At 42.4% G+C, this 26851-nt stretch overlaps 1 protein-coding gene across 3 annotated transcripts; it reads right to left on the bottom strand.

The window, feature by feature from the left end:
• Positions 1–4092: 4092 nt before the first annotated feature.
• B52 (serine and arginine rich splicing factor B52) lies at positions 4093–26629 on the bottom strand. Of its 3 annotated transcripts, none has more exons than XM_065225358.1 (8): positions 26481–26629; positions 26127–26278; positions 25986–26056; positions 25284–25406; positions 24910–25009; positions 14055–14128; positions 5114–5431; positions 4093–5035 (listed from the first exon to the last, which is right to left on the bottom strand). In XM_065225358.1, exons 2-8 carry the CDS (start codon positions 26250–26252, stop codon positions 4759–4761), a joined length of 1089 nt encoding a protein of 362 aa, XP_065081430.1. In that variant the 5' UTR covers positions 26253–26278; positions 26481–26629; the 3' UTR covers positions 4093–4758. The 3 variants fall into 3 exon arrangements, 2 of the variants coding, with proteins under 2 accessions (XP_065081430.1, XP_065081431.1); XM_065225359.1 differs by having other exon boundaries at positions 24910–24991; XR_010517774.1 differs by lacking the exons at positions 4093–5035; positions 5114–5431 and adding an exon at positions 15800–16342 and having other exon boundaries at positions 14082–15712.
• Between the last annotated feature and the right edge of the window lie 222 nt (positions 26630–26851).

Genomic DNA, 26851 nt, shown 5'->3' with positions numbered 1-26851 from the left:
GTGCGGATCTCGCTCTCGGGCCGGGGTCGGTATCGGTCTAGCCGGAAACATCACATCAACCAGCTGCAGCTTACCGCCGCAATGTTCTGTCTTCTCTGCTGAAGCTGCTGCCATCTTCATCGCTGCTACAACGCTCTCCAGCCAACCGATCCTGGTCCTCACGGATTCGCACAACCCTGACATCCGAGGCCCCGACTCATCCCTAGGTACAGGTGACAATGAAGTCCGCGCCACCAAACACGGTATTATGCTGGGTTCCGGGGCACTGCGGAATACCAGGCAACTCTGAAGCTGACTTTCTGGCTGGGGCAGGACCTTCTGCCCCTCGCTATACTAACGAAGTACCGTTACACGATGTCAAGTGCTGGATCGTGACCAAAGTACGGGAAGCTTGGGACGCAGAGTGGGCTCAAAACCGCTACCTCTTCATCAGACGGATCAAAGGGACGAAGAGGAAATGGACAGAACAGTTGAACCAGTGGGATCAGAAGATAGCGTCGTTGAGAACCGGTCACACCAAGATCTCGCACAATTTTGGTAGAACGCTGTTCCACAGGACTTGCGTCGGTTGTAGAACTCCAGCCACAATCGAGCACATTCTATGCGTATGCCCTCAGTATCAGAACCTGCGGGAATTCCATGGGCTTCCAAATAGCATACGCGACATGCTGGGTGATGATCCCGCAACACTGCATTGTGTTTTAAAATTTAGTCTTTTTTAATTCCTTTCGGCTGTTGGGACATCTCTGCCTGGTGGGGACCCTCCCGGTTCCCCCGTTGTGGAGCTCTGTCTTATTCAGATTTTAATTTTGTGTCTTTAATATGTTACGATCGAGCCAGGTACCAATTTTCGGTTGAAGTAAACACTGTAAAAACTACTCTGTTGGGGGTCCTCCTTCTGAGGCCCCACCTTTCATGGACCAGATGAACTAGCCATAGAGGACATATTTCAGGTTTAGAAATTGGCGATATACCATTCTATATGCGGAAGCTCAGCACTTGTTTATGCCAGTGCTTTTTAAGAGACCCAAAGAAACTAACGTCAAGTGGTTGAGTCAGAAGCATCGAGTTTGGGAAAAGTGCCACTAGGATTATTTGATGGTCTTTACAAAATTCAGCGTTCATCAGAGTAGTGTGACTTTTATGACCATCTACGAATAAGATGACCGGAAGGGGTTTTTTTTTTCTTTCATGAGCCACGGCTGAAAAATGTTTTTAAGATAAATGCAACTTGTCATCCACCCGTCCGCTCGTGGTTTTTGCAATCCCCCCAATCTGGTGGAGCAGTTTTAACAATGTCTCCAGGGAGCCGGCTTGTGTAGGGAAATAACACCAGTGGGGGAGAGTAGGCGGCAGTCGGCGCTAGCAGATCCGGTTGGGTTGTCCAGTCAGTGCTGTAAATTCTCAAAATCATTTGAACATTTTTGAAGAAAATGAGAAAAGTAGCTATTCGCTATCAAAGGGGACCTCCTCCGAATGGGTGATATCAGTTGCTTAGTCATTTGACGAAGGCATGGATCATTCTCATTTGAGAAACGCTATATATATCATTCAATTGAGTGTAACCTACACACAAACGGAGCTCTGGTCGAGCTAAGCCAACCCGACACCAACCTGACTTCTATCAAACCCAAAATTGACCCGACAACAACACGACATTGGGTCGACATCGACCTTAAATTAGCCTTACATTGATCCGACATCGGGTCGACTTGTCTGTTCGGGACCATTTGGCTGGATTTCTTCCATACTCCACTGTCTTATATCAAATGATACTGAATGACTCAATTGACAGTGAGAAAGGGGCTCTTCAAATTATGGTCATGTGAGAACTCGTTTACACAGAATTGATTGAATGGTTGTAGTGGTTCATCTTCAATCGAATGATATGAAAATTTACAGCACTGTGTCCAGTAAATATTCGAATCCCTCCTTTGGTTTGTTTTTTTTCCGTCGATCTTGTTTTCCGTGCTGAGCACCAATGCTACCGACGTGCCAGGAAGGCAGCTCCCACACCTGGACCCTACCTATCGACCCATCAACTCATGAACCGGGACCAACGGCTTTACTTCCCATCCGAAGGAAGGCGTGATCAGAGATGTTATGCCTCAGAACATCCCGGCGGCGCCGACTGGGATTGAACCAGGCCTGCTGGGGTGAGAGGTTATTACGCTTACCACTACACCACCGGCGCCGTTTAGTTTTTTTTTTCTGAATTGGCAATATGTAAAAATCCATTAAGGCCCACGCACATTCGATCCGGATTGGACGCGTTGCGCTAAAGTGATAGCTAAATCTATTGTCTAGCTGTCAAATTTACGTCACCGCAACGCAAACGGATCTAATGTGGGTGGTCCTTTAGTTTTCATGAATCTCTGTTAATTATAAATAAAACACTCAAATCTACCTACATGTGCTAGTTTTAGCCGAAATATCACGAAAACAACGAACTATTTGCTTAAAACATCGACATCTTAGCCTAAACAATAACAACGCGTGACGTTTGACATCTCTGGTCACGTCTTCCTTCGTAAGGTTCGGAAGGGAAGTAAAGCCGTTGGTCCCGGCCCATGTGTGTTGAATGGGTGCGATATTCTAAGCTGTCAGACCGACGTTAAATAAAGGAAAGAAGGAAGACGTATTTCAGCAAAAGTAATGAAACCAAATGAAAATTTATGGCGTTTTCGTTTATGCGGTGTAGCTACACCGGTGTTACATTGCGAGTACCTGAGTGGAATGGAGATAAGTTAAGCATTGGGTACAGGACCAAGTCTCCCCTGGGTGGTGCCAAAAGATGAGCGCAATAGAATCATCAAGTTGCCATAAGGCACGGAATGAGACTATTGCATGGCTGGGTAGTCAAAGTCTTCCATTCGTTAGTCATTTCAGGTGGATTAGAACAGGTTTAGGTTTAGGGTGGGCGTTGGCCAGATTTGGATTTTTCAGATGTAATCCTGGATAGGACCCTGTCATTGAACGTCGCGTGAAAGCGGAACTTAATGAAGGCCTAAGTACTTTCGGATTTGAAAGATCGTCGGTTACAGTGGCCTGCTTACTGAGCAGAAAAACGCGGTCCCAGGTCCTTACATATCAAAGAGATTTATGGAAACTCGTTGTTGTCGTTGGTTCCGGGTTTGAATGGATACACAAATTTGAGCAACGGTATTATGTGATATGAGGGGCTCGGTGGCCTTAGAGCAACCTTTTTTGCTTACTGAGCAGAACATCATGAGTCTAATCTCAGGCCCATCCACATTCAAGATTCGTCAATCGTTTTATTTGTTAATATGACTACATGGTAATAACAGCAACTAGGTGATTAAAAAGGTGCTCGTCTGCCTAGTGGCAAACGTTTTTGCTTACTGAGCAGAAGACCGTGGGTTTAGTCCCAAGCTCCTTCGCGTTATATGATCGTTAGGACATCAATTCAGCTTATCGTTTACCAAAACGAACTCTGCTGCAAACCCAACCCTCTTATCCAACATCCCAGTGATTCCTCGTGGAAGTGCAGAGGTGTTCTCGGCTTCCATCAAAGCGAGTGTCATGTCAACACTATCCTTCCCATTCCTTCCTTGACCAGTGTTCGGGCGCAGCCGGCGCTGGTATTGCCTAATTTAATATCACCAGTTTTTACACATTGAGGGTGATTGCTAGTCCCAAGCATCGTCTATTGGTTCTCTGTGTAATTACAGCTGATCTGGCAGTAACAGAGTAGCAACCGTGGGCGGTCAATCAAGCTCTCAAGCTCAAGCTGTAGATACACCGGTGTTACACCGCCGTACACCGAAAAAAAAATCTGGGTGTTGCTATCGGTTGAACCTTTGCTGTCAATGACTCGCGCTTATTGCTACTTACACTACACCGGTGTAGTGTAGCAAAAACCGAAAGCGACATTAGGGTTTTTAATGTTTACGTATGTTTACAAATGTATAGACAACGTGCGATTGATCCGAAATACTACTCTGGGATTGTTTTCGAAGTCTGCTAAACCTTCAAATTTTTGTTTGTTACAGAACCTGTACCTTTTTATTTGACGATTCGATCTAAAATAAGGGACGTTCGGATAAAGCACACATATTGCTCACCAGTTGATTTATTTTTTATAATTTTTATTCAATCCACATCCACAAATTTGTCATACGCGAGTCAGTAATCATTCAACATGATGTTGTGTACTAGAACGATTAACCGACTGATGAGAAGTCAAAATAAAGATACCTGCGGAAAACAACCAGAATGGAGAAGACAAACAGTTCGTGATAATCACCACATTTGCCGTTGTAATTTTATCTCCCCTGTGAGATCTATTTTGTATTAACTTTCTTCGTTTATCCTCACACCTACATTCTCTGGTTTGAGAACCAAAAATTTTGGTTTTCACATTAAGTTTCTAATTCTATTTTGTCTTCAGAATAAGATGCACATAAAATATCTAGTTAAGAATTATCTTATTTTACTTAATAGAAACCTACAAACCGTTTTTGTATTTGTCCATTTCTATGGTATGGTCAAACACTAAAACCTGCTCATTCAAGTTTATTCTTTTGTGAAATACATTTCTTAATCTACAACTTACATGTAGGGATTACCTAACTTAGGAAAATGCTTCCTCCCACATTTTGTTTTGAAACAATATTGCATTCCCTTAAAATTTGGAAATCAAGAATTTCATATCAAGAAATAAGCGTTGTGAATATGTATGTATGTGTGTTCATATAGAAATATTGGACCTTACCGATAAAAGGAACGACGCCGAAGCTAATCTTCGTTACTTTCGTTGTTCCGATCGGGCGAGTGGTCATTGTTTTTGGGCGAAGCGGAGCGAGATTTGTCTCGCTTGTCTTGCGAGTGAGAACGATCTCGTGACCGGGAGCGCGAACGTGAGTGCGAATCCCGTGGAGAACGGGAGCGGGATTTGTTATCCTTGGACTTGGACCGGCTGCGCGAGCGACGCTCCGACTTGGAACGCGAGCGCGAGCGGGACTCATCACGCTTCGGTGAACGGGAACGGGACTTCGACTTGGAGTCACGTTTGCTGTAGGGAGAAGATCATTGCCATCTTTAGAGTCTGTTGATGCGATACTAGTAACGTTCGATTAACAACTATACTTACACAGAACGAGAGCGGGATTTAACCGCCGGCGACTTGGATCCATTCTTGGACTTGGAGCGGCTGCGCGACTTGGAACGACTGCGAGAAGAACGACGTGATCGCGAACGGGAGCGCGATCGGGAACGACGACGAGAGCGAGACCGCGAACGGCTGCTCGACGAGCGGGAACGACCACGCCCATTACGGCCGTTGCGTCCACCACCACCTCCACCGCCACTACGATCCTCAACCAGGCGGATGCGGCGTCCGTTCAGCTCGGTGTCATCCAGTTTTTCAATGGCCGTTTTCATGTCTGAGCTGGTAGCGAATTCTACAACACTGGAAAGGAGATATGTTCTGTTAACTCGATATACTTCGTTATTGTTATGGTTGTTAATTGATTTTCATTGAAACCTCACTACGGTAGGGTGTGGCAAGTATGCCCCCCCCCCCCCCAATAATTGTGAAAATAAATACTTTTTTAATGTTACCTCCATGAAACTATGAATGATGTTCCTATGTAGCATTATATAAAATTCTTACAAAATAGCAAAAAATCGATGTGTAAAAAATCGATACCCACATTACGTTGGCTCGATTAGCGATCAGACCGCCAAATACTTGGTTACTTCATTCGTTTTTTTTTTTTAATTTCTTTATCATTCCCATTTTCCCCTACGAGTGCTGATCAGTCGTAATAATAAAGAGTATGACATGACCTCAAAAGTTGAATTAACCTAGTGTTTTTTAAGAACCCGCTGAGCTAACCACCAGCCTCCCCCTTTTTTTATTGGGTATTAAGCTGGAGCTGCGTGACAGCTTAGTTCTCAAGAGACTTGACCCATTTGAATAAATTTTGCTTCTATCTTTGACAATACAGCAGAAGGACTAGCCGATGTTGGCAGCTTGAGCACTGGATGCCGTGTGTATTGTTTCAAGTAAAGAGACTGAATTGGGTAAAGAGGCGACATCTTATCCATTTGACAGGTCTTCTGCTCGATTGGAATAACTTTCCCTATGACTTTGACAGCAGCCTCTTTAGTTTCAAGATAGTTATGGAAACAATGTTGTGACGTGTACGCGTAGATACATTCACGTAGTAAACCGATTGAATAATAGCGAATTCGTTTATTATTCAGTTCCAACCTGGATCGGGTATCAAGATTGGGCCTGCTTGTTTTCTGACAAACGTCAGTTCGATCGTTTGTTTTTAAAACCCAGCTCAGGTTGAGGTTCGCACTGACAAAAAGTTCGGTTTCGCACTGGGTTGGAACTGGTTCCAACCCCGATAATAAACGAATTCGAAAAAAAAAATTTCTCGAAAAATATCGATCTTCAAAAAAGTTGTAAGATTCTGGTATACATTTTAGAGACATTTACATTTGTTTTTGTTTTTTTGTTTAATGCTGGTACTTAGTAATTCACGATATTTAAGAAAGCGTAGAAAAATTTACGATATTTTAGAATGTAAGTTCACAGTCCGAAAAAAATTTAATGTTTCTAAAATTAGAAAAGATTTCATGATTTTAAACATTGAATTTATCTAAAATCTGGGATTGGAAATTTGTTGATTCCGGACTTGTAGAAATTTTGATGGTATTGGAAAAGAACTACATGATTTTTCGATGTTTGCCGATACTAAAGCTTCCGACCTTCAAAGATTTATCGAAATTCAGGTCTTTGAAAAAATCTCTAGCGCTTGCAAAGTTTCCCAGACCGTTTTTCAACACATTAGGCTTGGAAAACTTTCAAGATGACGAAGAGATATCAGAACCAAAGTTTATTTTTTCGAAACTTCAGAAAATTTGTTGATATCTCGAGATCATAGACAATGAAAAAATTTCAAAACCTGTTTTTTCGGTTTTTTTTTCTTCAGTTGTCTAACCTAGTTTTCCCAGTTTAATTGAAACAGTTAAATATGGTAAAATACCCCAAGTATCATCACAAGTTTTATAGCATGATAAAACCCAAATCCTTGCTTGAAGCATATTTTATTATTTCGCTTAACTGTTGACCCTAAAGAATACAGTATGTAATGTGTAGTAAGGTCAAAATATGTTATTCTCAATTGTGGATTGGAATTGAGAAGAGCAATGCAAGGAAATTCCAATGATGATTTTTGAAATAATCTTGAAAGAATCTTTACAGGATTCCAAGAGGATGATTTGAGAATTCTTAGCAAAATTTCAAGGAAAGTATTTTTTATTTATAGTAATTTTTACACTCTCGGATCATTCGTGCTTTATCCGGGTGAGATTTGAACTCATGATTTTGGAGTGAGAGGTATGGATTCAGATCTTTATGTTTTACAGACTAACCTCAGTATTCAAAGATGTCCTAATATTGGTATCCGGTGCAAAGTGCAGAAATTAATGTTTAATTTATCTCTATGTCCGGTATCGAACAATTGCATGCCAAGCATGATCGGAGTTTGCAAGGAGTTTGAGACGGCATGAATCTGCTTCTCTATCTTGAAGTAGCTTCGTAAAATGATATGTCTCGCTCAGCCTTTATACTAGATCTACTTCACTCGAAACACTGTAGCAAAAGAATTCAAGCAATGACACCATATGCATTCCAATGAAACCACATGAAATTCTTTAAACTTAGCTATCGTAGTAAGAACAACGACAAAATCACCGCTTGATCCGGGCGCGAACAGATTGCGAGTGAGATTAACGAATAATATGAAAGATGTTAGCAAGAGAATATAATTATGTATGAGATATAAAGTTGATTGATTCCACGTAACATTACAAGTTTAAATGTTTAAAAGATTCTCCAAGACCAAATCATGGCATAAAATGAAAATTGTTACTTGAGATGAGTATATATGATCTTTCCCGGTCCAATTTGGGTTTCCCGCATTTTTCCCGCTAAGTCTGAATTCCCGGTTTTCCCGGTTGGATGGACATCCTGCTACTCTCTCAATAACTGGTGCAATGAGTAGCACACCAAGTATGGCACTAGATGCTCTACTTTATCTGCTTCCGTTGCATCAATTCAATTAGAAACCGAAAGGAGTGCATTAAGGATCCGACGGTCGCAGCACTTCCTTGAAGGTGATCTTAGAGGGCATATGAGCATCCTAAAAATGTTCAATATTGATTCTATTGTGTTACAAAATGAAGATTGGATGAAGAAAAAATATCACTTCGATCGTCTTTACAATGTAGCAGATGCGGATCGCGATTTGTGGGACAATGGGGGACCAAACATTCGTCCAGGATCAATTGTCTTTTATACAAACGGCTCTAGATTGGATAATCGTGTGGGAGCAGGGGTAAAAGGTCCAGGTATAAATATCTCAATATCTATGGGCTACTGGTCTACCGTATTCTAAGCAGAAGTCCAAGCAATTCTTGAATGTTCTAAAATTTGCTTGCGTAGAAATTATAGACGTTCGAATATCTGCATTATGTCTGACAGTCAAGCAGCACTAAATGCTTTCCCGCATAAACAATAACCATAAGAAGTGCCTAACCACCAATTCGGGATATCATCCCAACTTTATGTGGTAGGGTCGTACAATCTATGATATCGTTAGTGTATGGTAGCCGTTTATTAGGGTTGAAATCAGCAACATGTAATTCTAAACTTGTATGGGGATGTGCAATGTCACTCCAAAAATTTGCCTGTCAAAACCAAGTGAATCTATTTTGGGTTCCTTTTCACTGTGGAATTCAAGGGAATGAGAAAGCCGACACACTAGCTAGGCTTGGATCATCCCAACAATTTATAGGACCAGAACCATTCTGTGGAGTTTCTGCTTGCTCTCTTAGAATGAAGTTCAAGAAATGGGAAAAAAATGAAAGTGGAGACATATTCAATTGACAGTTGTTGTTATTCACATCGTCGTGATTGTGCGCTGCTAAATTTGTCGATTTTTTTATCACACGGGCTATCTTTATTCGTTTTTTTTCCGTTCGGTATACCTATAATATTGTATTGGTTGTTAGTGGAAAGTGCAGTTCGTTGCGATAATCGTCTAATTAGAATATAGTTTGTGTTGTAAAAACAGTGAACATCGGACATTCAAGAGCAAATTTTCATTATGTCGTAAGTAACATTCGCACCGATCCGAGAAAAATAAAGTTTTGTTTTAATGACCGAAAAGTTATTCCTATTTCCAAGTAAACATATATAATCTCATAGTGATAGCAATGTTTAACATATTTAGCCGGGTTTTAATCATACAAAGGCAAATCGCTAGCTTTCATGCTAAGAAATACTGGTTTTTTAGTCAAAAGTTATTATACGTCGTTTGGTGGCCCCTATTGTTACTTATGTCAAAGTGTATTTACCAGGATATTCGGGAGAATTATCAATTACGTGCAGCCCATTCATCATTTTAGGACCACAGAAATCATCTTAGCAACAAACAGTTCGATTTATTCACTTTAATAATGAGAAAGCGAAACGACGAAAGTACACTTTTCACGGGTTTCTCAGTGCTGTTACTTAAGGCAAACGGCATCTCCATAGAAATCGGGTAACTTAAGTAACATCGAAAACTATTTTGATCGGAAGGTGATTACGTCAAAAAGCAATTCGACTGGTAAATAAATTTAAAAATGGGATGTGATCCTATATTCGGAAAGTAAAGGGTGATACGGTCAAAATTTGGTCAATATCAACTTGACGTATTTCTTTCAATTTTGCATTTAAAAAACCTGAACACCCCTCATTTTGAAGATGTGTGTGTGTGTAGAATGTTGCTCCTATTTTGATTTTGGAATTCACTCTTCAGTTGTCAAAATGCCGTCCAAGTAAGAAGAGCAGCGTATCAAAATTTTGCTCGCGCATCGCGAAAATCCGAGCTACTCGCACGCAAAGTTGGCAAAATCGCTAAAAGTTGCCAAATCAACCGTTACAAATGTAATTAAAGTGTTTGGGGAACGTTTGTCGACAGCCAGGAAGTCTGGATCGGGGGGAAATCGAAAACCGGAAGCCGCTGAGACGACAAAGAGAGTTGCCGGTAGTTTCAAGCGAAACCCTAACCTCTCTCTCCGAGATGCCGCAAATAAGCTGGCTGTATCGTCTACAACCGTGCATCGAGCCAAAAAACGAGCCGGACTATCGACTTACAAGAAGGTAGTGACTCCAAATCGCGATGATAAACAAAATACGACGGCCAAAGCGCGATCCCGGAGGCTGTACACGACGATGCTGACGAAGTTTGACTGCGTGGTAATGGACGACGAAACCTACGTCAAAGCCGACTACAAGCAGCTTCCGGGACAGGAGTTTTATACGGCAAAAGGAAGGGGAAAGGTAGCAGATGTTTTCAAGCACATGAAACTGTCAAAGTTCGCAAAGAAATATCTGGTTTGGCAAGCCATCTGTACCTGTGGCTTGAAAAGCAGCATTTTCATAGCTTCCGGGACTGTCAACCAAGAAATTTACGTGAAAGAGTGTTTGAATAAACGTCTGCTGCCTTTCCTGAAGAAACACGGTTGTTCCGTACTGTTTTGGCCGGATTTGGCATCTTGCCATTACGGTAAAAAGGCCATGGAGTGGTACGCCGCCAACAACGTGCAGGTGGTTCCCAAGGACAAGAACCCTCCCAACACGCCAGAGCTCCGCCCAATTGAGAAATACTGAGCTATTGTCAAGCGGAACCTAAATAAGACCAAAAAAAAACTGCTAAGGGCGAGCAGCAGTTCAAGGCAAACTGGCTTTCTGCGGCGAAGAAGGTGGACAAGGTGGCTGTACAAGATCTGATGGCAGGGGTCAAGCGTAAGACCCGGCAATTCGGATTTGGAAAAGCGGAAGCCTAACTGAATATTTTTCCTGAATTTTATACTAATTGAACTTGAAAAAGAAATTTAATTTGATTTTTTAAATAAACGATTTCACCGATTTACACGCGTTTTCCCTTGACCAAATTTTGACCGTATCACCCTTTATATAGTGTAATAGCAGGAGTATCGATTGACACTGATAGCTCGACTTTGTTTACCTTTGTTACATTCGACGTAATGAAAATTTGCTCTTGATATTGTATAGTGTATACTGTTGTGTTATTGTCGATATCAGACTAGCATTGGGCGATCTTGAGAATCCAATTCCTCTTTGCGTATTAGATCATCTCCACCGCTGTTTCTAAATCACTTTTGTAAACTGAGTCAGAATGACTTCCGCCTGTGACCAATGCGCTAAACCAGTTAAAGGCGATGAAGAATCCGGCTCCTACATGGCTTTTTGCGACAGGATGATTCACCTAAAGTGCGGCGACACAAAGCTGAATAAGGCTTTTTTGAATATTGTCCACACTAGCCCGAACCTGTTTTGGATGTGTAACGAGTGCGCCAAGCTGATGAAATGTGCTAGGTTCAAAACTGCCGTCTCGTCGTTTGGCAGTGTGATTAATTCTATCACCGAGAGACAGGAAATCGCACACGCTGAGCTTAGGAAGGAAATGGCTAAGCAAGAACAGCAGATTGTTCAGCTATCGAAACGAATCGCATTGACAACTCCGACAAAGTCCGATTTCTTGTGTCAACCGCCATTAAAACGGCGCCGCGATGAAGGCTCGCTCACTAGCAAACCACTTGTTTGTGGTTCTAAAGCAATAACAGGCGACAATGCCTTTACCGAGGTCCTTACTGTCCCTGAACCCACCGAGCTGTTTTGGCTGTACCTTTCTCGTATTCATCCTAGCGTGAAATCTGAATCAATCGAGAAGCTGCTGCTAGTCAAAAAAGGATCCGACATCAGCCATATGAGCTTCATTTCGTACAAAGTCGGAATGGATCCCAAACTACGCGAAGCTGCTCTTAGATCGGATACCATGTCCGTGAATTTGAAGACTGTCGGATGTTTTCTCAAACAACTCGGGAGTCCCGAAAGGCAGTAACCTAGGACCGCTACTATTTTCGATCTTTTTAAACGACGTCGCCTTGCTGATACCATCAGGATGCCGCGTTTTCTACGCAGACGATACGAAAATCTACAAAATTATTAAAAGCCTCTCGGACTGCTGGGATCTCCAGAATATGTTAGGTATTTTTGCTAACTGGTGCTCAAGAAATTTGATGAGTTTAAGCATAGAAAAATGTAACATTTTTTCCTATCACCGAAAAATCGAACCAATCATGTTTGACTATAAAGGATCTCGGTGTTACCTTGGACTACAGACTCACTTTCAGAATCCACTACAATGACATTATCTCCAGAGCTTTCAAAATTGCCGACGAGTTTCGTGACCCGCTATGCCTCAGGTCACTTTACTGCTCGCTTGTGCGATCCTTATTGGAGTCAAGTTCAGTTGTTTGGTGCTCTTTCCATGCTAGCTGGATCAGTAGAATTGAATCCGTTCAACGCAAGTTTGTGAGATATGCCTTCGTTTCCTCAACTGGCGTGACCCAACGAACTTGCCACCGTACGAGGAGCGTTGCCGTCTCCTGGGAATCGAGCCATTAGAGGTGAGACGGACGGTCGCTCAAGCTATGTTCGCTGGAAAGCTGCTTACGGGTGACATTGACTGTCCAACACACTGCTGTCACAGCTAAATATGTATGCCCCTGAGAGGTCTCTTCGTCAACGCGACTTTCTGTTTTTGGAACCACGGAGCCGGAATTATACCTACACAACACGAGCCAATTCGAGCAATCAGCCGGCAATTCAACAACTTTTTTTATATGTTCGACTTCAATGTATCAGCTGACGTGTTTCGTCATCGGCTACTTGGCCTTTTCCATACCGTTGACCGTAACTATTTAGTTTAAGTTTTATTCATTTAGACAATAATTGTCAGTTGAATTTTTCAATAAACAATGATATTGAACCTTGTTGATTTGTTTCATGCAGCTGGAGATTCAGAGCCAAAGTGCGGAATGCTCACTATGCCCCTCCTGCCCCACACTGATTTAATAACAGGCTAATAGGCTAATAGCTAATAGGAAAACTTCAAGATGACATGTGTCGATTATGTGGCATAGAAAAAGAAGACTCTGAACACCTACTATGCTCTTGTACAGCAATCTTCAATAAGATGCGCTGAAAGAATCCTTTGATATTTGGAATTCAGTTCCCAGCCAAGTAGTGCAATTCATTCGAAATGTAATACCTGACTGAGAAAATGCTTTCGGTCAGTCTATGTCGGTCGCTTCATAAAATGGTGATACGACATGCTGATAATGCAATATTAGAACGGGGAATATATCACAATAGATCTAAGTACTGGTCGCAGTGATCAAAATACCCAACACGGAAAAAAAGCTCCGTAAACGTAGGCGCGTTGATTCCGACAGACGCCAAAGGTTTAACCTGCACCAAAACCGCTTAAGGAACAACCTCGACTCAGTGAAACCGTTTAGAGCTAAACTGTCCATAATCGCATATCAGTCCCATATGGATAGGAAATCAAGCAAAGATGGGACTGAAATGCGAAAATGAAATCCCTAATATTTCCTGATTCTCCCGCTTCTACCAGGTAGTCGACACACTGAATTCAATAACCTAATAGAACTAATAGCTTTAGAATATCCAGACATTTTTAAATTCCCCGATAATTCCAGGTTTTTTGTCAGGTAGGGGGAGGAGGCGCATAGTGAGCATCCCGCAGTTTGGCTCTGGATCTCCAGCTGCATGATAAAAATCAACCGGTAGTAGGTTCAATATCATTATGATATTGATCCTACCACCAACCAACTTGTTCAGAACGGTCGGAAGTCCAAGCTGGTGCACGGGATGCTCACTATGCCCCTAGTTGTCACCCTGCAAACGATTGAAAGTTGGTTTGTAGACGCCGAATGAGATGCTAGAATGCTACGAAGCTAGGTACTCAATTTCTACAGAAAAAAGAAAGCTAGCAGTCTCTTCGTCGCATCGATTTTGTCGATTGAAGCTGATATTGTGACCCCCGGCTTTCAACAGTTCTTTTGCAATGCTACCAGTCGCGTCGGAAGTCATCTCATCAGCGACGAGAATCTTACTCATAAGTTTAATCGGTACTTACCCTTCGTTCTTCTTTTGCTTGTGGGCGTCGGCGTAGGTAACCTCTCCTGCTTGGCGCATGTAGTCTTTCAGGTCCTGAACGTTCAATTGTTTATGGAACAAAAATAGCAAGATAACAAAAAAGAAACAATTAGTATATCGAGGAAAACGCCATCTTCTTAGTTAAGCTAGATAACAAAGTCTCTCATCTCTAACTACGCGAGTTCTTATTTTCACACGAAACTGCTAAGCGAAACCTGCTCTTCTGCCTGACCGAATGAATTGGGAACGAATCTATCGGATGTCATAATGAAAAGAATCATGTCTCCTTTCGGACGCCAGTTTTTTTCAGGTAGGCTCTCTTTTTCTCTCAGGCTAAGATGAAATTGCTTCGCTTTGGTCATCACATCACTTCCGATGGCGTCTGATTGTTATTTGGCGAAGTGGGTCAGTTCCGTTATTGGCATCATATTGCTATTTCATAGGACCAAGCTCAAGCTTCTTTTGAAGTGTTTGGTGAATAGATCAATTGCTCCTGTCGTTCAAGATCGCAGTGCTCGGGTAGTAGTTTTCGTTGACCGACCGTCTTGACATGATCTCACATCTCATCGTTTTAGGGCTTCGCTTGGTTCATCGACTATAAATGGCACCGAGTCTAGTCATGTTGTGGCTTTGTGGTGTGGAAACATTCTTGTCCTTTGTTTTGGGCATGTCCTCTACTGGTTTCATCCTCCCTCGCTTGTCCTCTCTCGCTGATTCTTTTCATTATGACTAGATTCACGTAATCTTCATCGTATGCGCTCGTATCTTTCTCTCTCTCTTAACGACAATTCAAACAAAAAGGCGATGTAGAAAAGTTAGTTTTACGGTGAATCACTGGTCTTGGCTGTTTTTGTTTTGTTTTTGACAAAAGAAATGTATCTAATGAAAGTGAATGAAAATCGACCTTTACCTTTTGGCCAGGACACACACACATACTGCGTTCTAGCGTGGGATTGTCGCACGTGTGTCTCTCACTCAAGAAAGGGACCCTAGGAAATGTGGCCACTTGCGGTCTGTCTGTCTTTCTCTCTCTCTGTGTCTTCTGCGCTCGTCACTCGGTTCAGTGTGCATTTGCGGTATTCTGTGTTCAGTGAATGCGGACGACCAACCGGATCATCGTCAAATGATGTTTGGCGTGCCTCAGAGCGCACCGTGGACGGGTGAATCCAAACAATGGAAGGGGCGAACGATCGATACTGGCTCCATTTCTTCGTAAGCGGATGTCCCCAAAACGAACAACCGGTGTTACCAAAACCAGAAATGGGCTAAACTAATGTGTTATTCAAAAGAAATGAAGAAAATATGTTTCTCTCTAGCTCTTGTTGGATGGCAACCGATAATTGTGCACGCAACAGATGATGCGCGGACTACGACGACAGTCCACCGTCTGCTGTTAGACTACGTTGTCCCAGAAGGGGTGGTTGGTCACGTGGAACATCATCGAAAAAAGGCTCGTCGCTACGCAGAGGATGAACTTAAAATAGGCTTGGGTAGTCCTGGACCCTGACTCTGGAAAATCCCTCTCACTCTTTCTCTCTCTGTGTCTATAGCTTTGTATGGGGCGACCTCTATTTGATTCTCTTGCTCTCACGTTTCCTCTGAGACCATGTGGCGCGCGCATCAGTGTAATGGATAAATCTTTAAATTTAATTTAAAAATTTAGAAAATTAATAGAAATGATAGTTTGTGCAAGGCTAAAAAAAATTGATATAAATGTGAATGTACTTTGCTTAAGTCTGGCGAAGACCATCTCCCCCAGTGTATCGAAAAGGACCATCAGGTTCGATAACCGTGCAAAAGGTGTCTATGCGCTCTCTTCAATGGCTCTGTGTGACTATAGGCACTCCTTGTCTGGGGTTGATCACTAGGCGGGTGGAGACTTCTGTGCGAAGCAGTATAACCGAACGCGCGTGTTACTCTACTAGCCGAGAAAGGGGTACGGACCTCCGAGAACCACGGATGATGATAGGAAACATTAGCTCTTCAGTCATTCGGCATTAGTCCTCGCATGTATGCCTGGGTGCCAGTGGTAGACCAGCTTAGGGGTAATCCGACTGCCTGTCGGCTTAGTAAATTGCCTTCAACTTGTGTCATACTAAGGGATGGACTGTCGTTTGCCTGAATTGGAATTCCGATTGGGCCGGCCTTTGGTCATTGCTATCACATCATCATCATCATCATCACGTGGTTGCTTTGCGGGTTCATGGCTCTTCCTGTCAGTGTTTACCGTTCTTCACTGCAAACCCCAGATTATGAAAGGAGGGTTGCCTTCAGGAAAAGATAACATAATAATAGTTTTACTATTTTTGTTGTTCTTTTCGGAGGAATCTGTTGATTTTTTTTTTATTTCTTTTTTCGAGTGTATATTGTAAATAAGTTTTTGATAATGTACAGATCAACATATACACAAACAAGGTTTTATTAGGGGAGATTGGGTTTTGTTAGGTTAAAAAGAAGGGTTAAGAGTAAACTAAAGGCATAACTACGAATTGAAGGAAGCCCAACGACACATTGCATGCATAACGGCCGTTGGTGACAGAGCTTGTAGACAATGTCGATCTTAAGGAACGAAGCTCCTTCTTCGCTAGCACAACCGCAGCATACCGATTGTCCTCGACATGATCCATACGTATTTATTAGTATCGTTGAATCCATTATGTGTTCTTTTTTCTTGATCTGTCCATTTTTCCTCGATGCTCTAGGTTCTCATGGGGGGTCCCCGTCCATTTGGATTGTGCCACATTCAATCGCGTGCCTATCGGTGGCTTGGGACATGCGTTTCTCTTTCTCTCTACGCTGCCTTTGTTTTCAGTGCAATTTAATGCTACATTCAGTTGGTAGGGCAGTTATTGTGCTTGAACTTCTAATCCGCAACTATATCTATGGTTTGTTCGTCAAGGTGCGCCTTCCGTTCATACCTCCGGTTGATGTTTGCTTGAGTGAATATTCGGGTAAATGCTTGCAGGCTGTTGCTATCGAAATAGAAAAAGCATTCGTTTTCGGCAATTGACATTATCCAAGCGCTCTGCTTATAGAAACGTGAAATTAGGGGAAAGTATTCTGCAACGGTAAGTAAAATGCAACAACGGGCATCTTGGTGTTGCGGGAAGTTTTCATATATTGGACTCTGTATTTTATGTGATGTTTCAATCAAAGCTGAAACTCCGCTCTGGGCAGAAATCGAAGCCAGGCCGTCGGAGTGACATTATTTAACAACTCTTGTAACGTTTTCCATTCATCAATCCTATAAACTGCCGTCGCATGTCAGCCCCATAGCATAAATCAGCAAGCTGAGAAAAACGCATTTTAAGTTGGCTTCGCACCATTGCTTCTTATGTAATGGGACAACCCGTTCTGCTGTTTTTCCCAACTTTTCCAGAACAAAGTTGTTGGGTTCATTCTGTATTATAAAAGTACGGGGGACTAGCTATAATTTCTATGAAAAACTTGGTTTTGACAAAAACCGAAAATGGGACCGACATGCGAAGAGCGGCAGTAAAGATCTGGTTCTTACCAGCTGTCACTGTACCCAGGAGGTTAGACCACCGACGAATCGACATGCTACAGGAGCATTTCGTTTGTCCAAAATTCGATTTGTCAAACGAACGATGCAATCTGTCAAACGGGCGGTCAGATCTTTCAAACAAGGTGAGACGTATTTTAAATAAGGCGTCTTGGACAAGAATTTGAATGTAGCTTGTATGAGCTGTTACGTCGTTTCGTCGGCGATTATACGGCCGTGCCAAACATATGATCTCACCCAATTGTCTTCAGTTCCGCCAAATCGCGATTTTTTGGGCTCTCGTCAAGCGGAAACTATATTATGAAAATTACCCCTATTTTGATCAATCTGTAATGCAGATGGTGCGAACATCAACTTTACTGCCACGATGCAAGACCAAGGAATGTAGAATTTTGTCTTCGAAATACATATTCTGTGGACTCTTTGACTTTATTCGGAGCAGGGAAAAGCCCATTTGAGTAGCGCTTACTTCAAAGCATTGTTTCTCAAATGGACATAATACCACCGACAAACCAACATGAATGACCATAGCAAAACCAATAAAATTTCTGACCAAAGCACACTACTGACATCTGGCTCCGTGTTTGCGGGAAATATTTAGCTAAGCCATGAACCCGCATGCAAAAGTTATGAATTGGTTTGTGTCTGATCTATTCTGGACGAATTCTTTTTATCTAAATCAAAAAATCCTATGGTTTTGACAGTTCGGATCACTGCACATTCAAATCGACCGTTTACGATTTTCGGGCATAAATCAGAATTAAGTGTCATGTCGGTTTGTCGGTGATAATACCACCGACATATATCAAAACATAGGACCTCAGTAACGACATCTGTCGGGCTTCTCGCGGAAAACAAGCTTGTTCGCTAGCTTGCAAACAATATTGCATGAAAGTTCTATAGAATGTATAGAAACGTCAAAGTGATCCGATGCCAGCGCTGCGGCGAGTAGTTCGCGGAACTGATAATATTCAAATCAACCGTTAAATGCGTGAACGAAGATAATCAATGAAGTGTTACATCTGTTTGTCTGTGATTTAATGTTCTGTTCGGTTGTACTGACCAAGAACCATCACATTCAATTTGCGCACATTTTTCCCGCACTCTGGCACATATTGGTATCATTTCTAGACCAACAATTGAAATAGGCGGAACAACCAAACGTAAACAATGGCTTTAAACACAACATTCTCGAGAATCAAAACACTCCCACACAAACTAACAATGCCATTCAATAAAGGAAGTTTGCTCTATCAGATGATGGTGCTAGATTTCTTGGATGTGCTTTGATTCTCGAGGAATTTCTGTTTAAAGCCATTGTTTACGTTTGGTTGTTCCGCCTATTTGAATTGTTGGTCTTGATTTCTGATCACACTATCATTCACTGAGGCAAATAGACTTAAGAATTTCATAAGGCTCGACTTATGAACGACACATATGAATGTCATAAGCGCGACTTATGAAAGATTTTCGTCTAACATAAGGTAGCTCTTATACGCCTTTACCCATTCCATTTACCCAAGCGTTGGATAGACGAATGGTCCAGGCACAAAACCTGTAATATCAACGTCTTTGTTGGGCTCCAGTCTGCTCCGTTTGATTTTTTTTGTCGGCATTATTTTTCATAAGGCAAATCTATGAAATTCATATCGATTTCATGTGGCTAAAATTCATAGGTGGTTCTTATGGAATTCTTACGTTCTTTTACCTCGGTGTTGGAACATTTCGCGAAATTTCAAACCGTAATCATACCTGTCAAAATTTTACATAGCAACGCTTGGTGAAACGATCTATGGAAATAACTTTGATGGTTATAGAGGGAGTAGTGATTGTTGTTTGGTGAACAGACGCACTTTTCACTTGCTTTTGCGAGAATATTTTCAACAGTACCGTACGACAGCGGTACAATGTAGAAGCGATGGGTTGGTGGTGTAAAACGTCCCGGAAGTGGTCGTGAGACGACAGAACGGAAAACGCCAGTTCGTCTTACTGATGGGATGTGATGGGATGCAACCGCTTATTTTTTAAAACGGGCATAAGTGAGCCTCGACGTTCCGAAACAATGAGTAAGAAGTATGCCCATGTGACGTCAACCATTCAGGAGTTCCTTAAGACAGGGATACGTCAGCCGCGGAGTTTCTCCTCTGTGCCGCTGTCAGAGAAGGCTCCACAACCATTAGAAATATGAACAAAAAAGGAAAGTAAAATGGGAGTTGTCCGTCGTAAAATCACTTTAGAGCCGGAATCCGTCGAACGGGGAACGGGCATGAACGACGAGAAAAAAAAAACTCACTGTTTCTCGGTAATGACTCGGTCAATAGCGAAAGAGAAAAATGCGACTTGTTTGCTCGTCATTTCAAGCAAGTGTTCCACGATTTCTCCGCTTCGCCAACACAAGTGCTGGACGCTACTGTTGGGATACCACGTGATGTGTTTAGTTTCGTTATTCCGCGCATTTCAGAAGACATGGTGATAGCCGCAACACGCAAACTGAAGGTCTCGTTCGCCGCCGGACCTGACGGCATTCCGTCATCAGTTCTAAAACGTTGTGAAGCCAATCTCTGCCTTCCACTTGCGAGGCTCTCTCGGCACAGCAATGTGACTTCCCCTGCCGCTGGAAACTTTCTTATCTGTTCTGCCGCTCTTCGCATGTCGGTCCCATGGTAAAAATCAGCAAGCCGAGAAAATCGCATTTTAAGCTTGATTCGTACCATTGCTTCTTATGTGATGAGACAACCAATTTGGCTGTTTTTCCAAACTTTTTCAGAACAAAGTTATTGAGTTCATCCAGTATTAAGAAAATATGGGTGATCAGCTACCATTTGCATTGTAAAACTCAGTTTTGACAAAAACTGCTATGGGACCGACATGCGAAGAGCGGCAGTGTTCCCAGTGTACAAAAAAGGAGATAAACGGAATGTCATAAATTATCGTGGAATCACCTCCCTGTGTGCCTGCTCAAAACTGTTCGAGATTATCATAAATGGTGCTCTGTTCGCACGCTGCAAAAATTAAACCGATACAGAACACGGTTTCTACCCGAAGCGCTCCGTGTCCACGAACCTGATGCAGTTCACTTCTAACTGTCTGCGATGCATGGATTCAGGATGCAGGTCGATGCTGCGTATATGGATCTAAAAGCTGCATTTGACACGGTGGACCATAATATCTTGCTGGCCAAGCTGGAGATACTTGGCATCTCGTCAACTGCTGTGAATTGGTTCTGATCTTACTTGGCGAATCGCTATGTACATGTCAAGATTGGTGCGTCGGAATCGGATGTTTTCTCAAACAACTCGGGAGTTCCGCAAGGCAGTAACCTAGGACCGCTACTATTCTCGATCTTTTTAAACGACGTCGCCCTGCTGATACCATCAGGAGGCCGCGTTTTCTATGCAGACGATACGAAAATCTACAAAATTATTAAAAGCCTCTCGGACTGCTGGGATCTCCAGCATATGTTAGGTATTTTTGCTGACTGGTGCTCAAGAAATTTGATGAGTCTAAGCATAGAAAAATGTAACATTATTTCCTATCACCGAAAAATCGAACCAATCATGTTTGACTATGTTCTCTACGGACACTGTCTTGCTCGTGTAGAACACATAAAGGATCTCGGCGTTACCTTGGACTGCAGACTTACTTTCAGAATCCACTTCAATGGCATCATCTCCAGAGCTAATCGACAATTGGGCTTTATTTTCCAAATTGCCGACGAGTTTCGTGACCCGCTATGCCTCAGGTCACTTTACTGCTCGCTTGTGCGATCCTTATTGGAGTCAAGTTCAGTTGTTTGGTGCCCTTTCCATGCTAGCTGGATCACTAGAATTGAATCCGTTCAACGCAAGTTTGTGAGATATGCTTTTCGTTTCCTCAACTGGCGTGACCCAACGAACTTGCCACCGTACGAGGAGCGTTGCCGTCTCCTGAGAATCGAGCCATTAGAGGGGAGACGGACGGTCGCTCAAGCTATGTTCGCTAAGCAGCTTTTTACGGGTGACATTGACTGTCCAACATCACAGCTAAATATGTCTGTCCCTGAGAGGTCTCTTCGTCAACGCGACTTTCTGTTTTTGGAACCACGGAGCCGGAATTATACACAACACGAGCCAATTCGAGCAATCAGCCGGCAATTCAACAACTTTTTTTTATATGTTCGACTTCAATGCATCAGCTGACGTGTTTCGTCATCGGCTACTTGGCCTTTCCCGTACCGTTGACCGTAACTATTTAGTTTAAGTTTTATTCATTTAGACAATAATTGTCAGTTGAATTTTTCAATAAACAACAACAAACTGCGATTGAGGAGAACACTGCACATCTGGAGGTAATTCAACTACCGGCTGCAATTTGATGAAGTTTATTTTCAAGTGGAGAACCTGTACACGGAGTTCCTGGATGAACGTCAGGAACGGATGTCTAAGAGTAGTGCGAAGAACGAGTCGCTTAGTAATCTGCGTGACGCAATCAAGGCACTTTTGGAAACACAGCAAGCAATTTTGGATCGTCAAAACCAACCGCAACAGCTGGCAGCTGTGGAATTAGGAACCCCAACTTAATGTGAAATTACCGCAGCTAAACATAACCGTTATTCGAAGAGAGCGAAAGGCGTGGAACTCGTTCAAGAATTTTTTCGTTAGTACGATCCACAATAGGGCGGATCTAAAGGCTTCCGTCAAGATGCAGTATTTGTTTTCGTACTTAGATGGTGACGCACAGCGGATGGTGAATTCTTTCCAACGAATATGACACTCGAGATCAGTGGCTCATCTATCTGCTGCTCGAGCAAGTGGACCGAGAGACGCGCTCACTGTGAGCGCAAAAGATCTTCGACGAGGAAAATCCAAAAGTTTGTCGAGTTCATCGAGTTCCTACAGAAACGCTGTGACGCTTTGGAAACATGTTCGGCGTTTTCTAGGAAGCTGGGAGAACCTACAAAGAAGGAGATTCCGAAGATTAGTGGAGGCGAGAAGAAATTTCAAGCTTTTCATGCTCCTGCATAGGTGTCATGTGCGAAGTACAGTAAGGATCATCCAACGTACCACTGCGATCAGTTGGATGTGTCGGCGCGTAGGGAATAGGCACTTAGGGAGCATCCATAAATGACGTAGCATATTTTTGATCAATTTTAGACCCCTCCTCCCCCCCTCGTAGCGTATTTGGCTATATACAATACATGGCCGGTCACAAATTCTGAAACCCCCACCTCCCCCCTCAAATGCTACGTCATTTATGCATCTTTCCTTACGTCAAGATTGTGCTTCAATTGTCTACGTCCATCCCATACAGCGAAGCAGTGTCAGTCGAAATCGGTGTGTCGCACTCCACAATGCACCATACCATGCCATGCCAGCGGGAAGCCAAGCAACCGGAAGGAAAGCAAGAAGAAATTCAAGAAAGTTCGCAAGTGGAACAATCTCTACCAACTAGCGCAGACGGTGGTCGAACACCATGGGCCGATGGCATTCGCACTGCTACCAACGGTGGTGGCAAACATTCGAGGAGGTGTGGTTGTGGTTTCCAAGCATCTCTCATCACGGAAGCATGTGCCAACCGCCTTGGGTTGAGTCGCAGCAATGCTTCTTTGGAAGTCACTGGAGAAGTCGTCGGTACAACAGCCGAAAGCTAACGGCTACCCTACCATGTCAGCGTTTCGACGTGGCAAGCATGCCGTACTAGGGTCTGCAACTGGCGGATCCCTACTTCAATCAACCTAGTCCGGATGTCTTCCTGTTCATACTGCAAGCCGGGCAGGCTAAGGATCTAAATGGTATTCCTGTAGCACAGCGTTCTATCATCGGATAGATGGTTGCAGAAAGAGTCTCGAAGCAATGGTGTATTCACACATATCACTCGGTAATCAATCTTCACCAGGATTTCAACATAAGTACCAAATTGACACAGGAGGAGGAGGAAAGGGTCGTTGATCATTTCAACTCGACTCTCATGCGTTCGGAAGATGACCGCCAATGATTTCCAGTTGGGAGATTCGCTGACAGCAGCAGTCAGGAGGCTACGTGCAATGGAACGTAGATTCTAATCCAATAGCAACCTGAAGGAGATATACGTTGCATTTATGCAAGAATATCAAGATTTGGGCAACGTACGAGTTAGATTAAGCAACGTGCGTTTGACTAGTACTGTCGCATTACGCAGGCCCTTCGCTCATTTTCAACTTCTATTCAATTTTCATACTGCCGTACTCTAGCGGAACTATCTGCCTACCCTCTCTTCAGACCATTCTCTAGCTAATAAATTATCACACTAAGCTTCATTTGGACATTTTGGACTTGATCGATTGGGTCTGTCGGCAGCTTGAGCAATTTTAGTAAATCTCTTTTTATTTGGGAACCTTTTTTTTTCAAACTGCTGTATTTTTTAGAACAAGGAGGCAAAATGAGCTGAAATTTTGCTTAATTATGAAAAAAACATAGATCTTTCCTTTGGCTTAAATTTAGAAGTTTCCACCAGCTCATTTCAAACTAGATTAAAGGAGTAAAACGGTACTACAATCATGTCGGTCGATGGGATTATAAAGCGTTAAAGATCCAGGACTGAAACTTAATTTCCATAGCAAAAGTTAGGAACGAGTGCAAAATTACGATAAAAATGGCTGGGTGGTTTACAAGATGAATTTTATGGACCTTAAACAAAAAAGTTCCCCTGAGGATTTATTATCAATCCTCTAAATCTACGGATTTTTTCGTAGAATCGGCATCATGTTCGTTTTGCATCTGAATGTTTCATTCCATTCATAGTCTATCACATAAAATACAGAGTCTCAATACAGTTTTTACAGCAACTGGCAGAGGAATAACATCAAATAGTGCCATTCATCGTTACAATTTATCGAATTATATCTATTAATCCAGTCTTAGTCTTGGCCAGTGCTGTCTTAGAAACAACAAATTTAGAAACGAAAAAAAAACTAACAACAATTATATACACATTTCGTTTCTGTTATTCACTTGCAAATTTCACTACTAACCCGTCTTCTAACATACCGTTTCCAAAAAAAACCTTAGCCAATTAAATTTATTTACTACCAATAGCAAGTGAAATGTGCCTAACAGAAACAAAAATAGCATACTTGGGCTTGTGCCATATTTTGGATAGGAAAATTTCGATAATCCTTCTATCCCAAAAGCACAAAGTAAAGTTAACAGTTATGTTACAACTACTACACAAGGGGTATGAGTACAAACCAAACCTGTATGGTTTTTTTTTAAATTCAGATTCCTCCGACCAGAGCGGCGGAGGAACCTGTTCCAACAAACTACGGGTAATCGAATGTCGTTCGGAAGCTACATACCTGCCAACTAACACGCGACGAAAGATTCTCCACCGTCAAACGGTACTCGGTCCGGAGTGGTGGCCCGTAGCGAGAGCTGTTCCTGGAATTGCTTCTATTTCTAATGAAACCGAATACACAAAAGACGATTTCGGAGTTGAGAATGATGGGGAGAGAGATAGAAAGACAAGACATTAGACGACGCGTAGTATGCAGACAAGTTGGGGCGCGTTGTTTATTCTGGAAAATGTTCTACAATTCCGATTAACTCAGCGATCCACATCTGCACACAAGCCCAGGGTCGTCCGTCGTACTTGTTTCTCATATAGTGTGATAATGATTATGAGTTTGCAATGTAAGATGCGAAGAAGCGCTATACGACGCCTTAAACTTACTTGTCGTAACGTCCTCCTCCGCCTCCGCCTCCACCGCCACGGCGATCGTAACGATCGTGTCTGTCTTGATCACGACGCCCACCGGGCCCACGTGCTGTTCCGCGAGCCGGTTCGACGGTCACTCTGTAAATAACGAAAGAAAGAAATAAAGAACAAAAGGCGTTAAGTGTCTTCTTCTTTGGTGTCAGTTTGCCACAAGCAAATAAGCCGAAAACAGGCGCAAATGAATAATTTTTTCAAAGCTCCTACGCTTTTTGCGACTCGACTGGGTGTAAGGTCATTGAACTTGAATGCATAAATTTATTCTTCATGGAAGTCCAACAAAATAGGCTTGACATCATACGGCAACTGTGAATCTAAGTTCAACTAGAGGAAAATATTACGAGTCATATAGGTAATTGCAAAGCATTGCTGACAAGAGAACAGTGAATTTCCACATTGCGTGTATTTTTAGCCTTGTGGTTGCGGTGAATGATAAGCGAAAACAAACATTTAGAGCTATGCAGTGCATGAATTTGCACATGCCACTTGGTCAAGCAAGGGGAAATCGATTGCAATCTCAAGCTTGGTTGCTTTCGATTACCAAGCAATGGCAGTTATTAATTTTATTAACCTGTTTATATATGTTATTATGTTTGAAACGTACGTTTTACTAAGCATAGACTATAAAGATTGATTTACGAAATGGTTTTAATTTCTTACCTTTCCCCGAGTATTTCCTTCCCGTTCAACTCATACACTGCATCATCTGCGTCACGGTAGTCTTCAAATTCCTGTAATATATAATTCCGGTTTTAGCAAGCCACGACCAAAGTACTGTCCGAATTTTTCCCAGAAACTTACCACAAAACCATAGCCATTCTTGATCAGAATATCCCGGGTTCTACCGTAGCCCTTGAAAAACCGTTCCAGGTCGCGTTCTCGTACGCCGTGCGGCAGCCCTCCCACATAAACACGCGAACCGACCATTGTTGCTGGCAATAATTCTTGGCAACCTGTAATTTAAAAATCAAATGAAGCATAAGTTTACCAACCAAAGCGTTTTTTCCTTCATTTCTGCAAATCAAACATGGCGCCCCCCGCAAGCTTGGGCACCGCATTGACACGAATGCAGTGGATAAAAACCCGTTTTTAAATAGACAAGTACTCAAAAACCACTCTCAATTATACAGAATCCCGATGTTAAATCGGACTTACTTCAATTTCCGCAGCTTTCGGCGAGTAAAAATTAGTTTTTTCCACTAAAAATCACCTTTTTTCTTCCTGCACGTCACACACCGAAAAATCCAAAATGGAGAGTTGATGTGAAAAATTAGCGAAAAACGTTTCGCGTCCGACTTCTAGTGATGACGAGCAACGAATGAAAAGCGAAAGCAAATCGTAGAATGAACATTCAGGCTCGTATTCAGCATTCAGCCCTCACCTCCTCCTTCAAATCCGTTAAAAACAAAACGGAAAATTGGCTACCACTGTCACAATCACATTGGTAGCAAAATAGAAAAATAATACTGCACGCTGAGATGTTCATAACTACACGGTAAGAAAAAATACTCACAATTAAGTTAAAA

The sequence above is a fragment of the Ochlerotatus camptorhynchus genome, unplaced genomic scaffold, assembly GCF_037179485.1.
Source record: "Ochlerotatus camptorhynchus isolate MF236.1 unplaced genomic scaffold, CSIRO-AGI_Acam_v1.1 ptg000228l, whole genome shotgun sequence".
In the NCBI taxonomy this organism is placed as follows: Eukaryota; Metazoa; Arthropoda; class Insecta; order Diptera; family Culicidae; genus Ochlerotatus; species Ochlerotatus camptorhynchus.
This window is presented reverse-complemented; position numbering and strand designations above follow the sequence as displayed.

What these genes read in the sequence shown, in the direction of transcription:
- B52 (XM_065225358.1), bottom strand. Translation starts at nt 26,252, where the DNA reads ATGGTCGGTTCGCGTGTTTATGTGGGAGGGCTGCCGCACGGCGTACGA. An exon ending in GGAGGAGGACGTTACGACAA is followed by an intron (nt 25,010 to 25,283) that starts GTAAGTTTAAGG and finishes CGGTTTCATTAG; the next exon opens with AAATAGAAGCAATTCCAGGA. An exon ending in AAGCAAAAGAAGAACGAAGG is followed by an intron (nt 5,432 to 14,054) that starts GTAAGTACCGAT and finishes TCTCCTTTCCAG; the next exon opens with TGTTGTAGAATTCGCTACCA.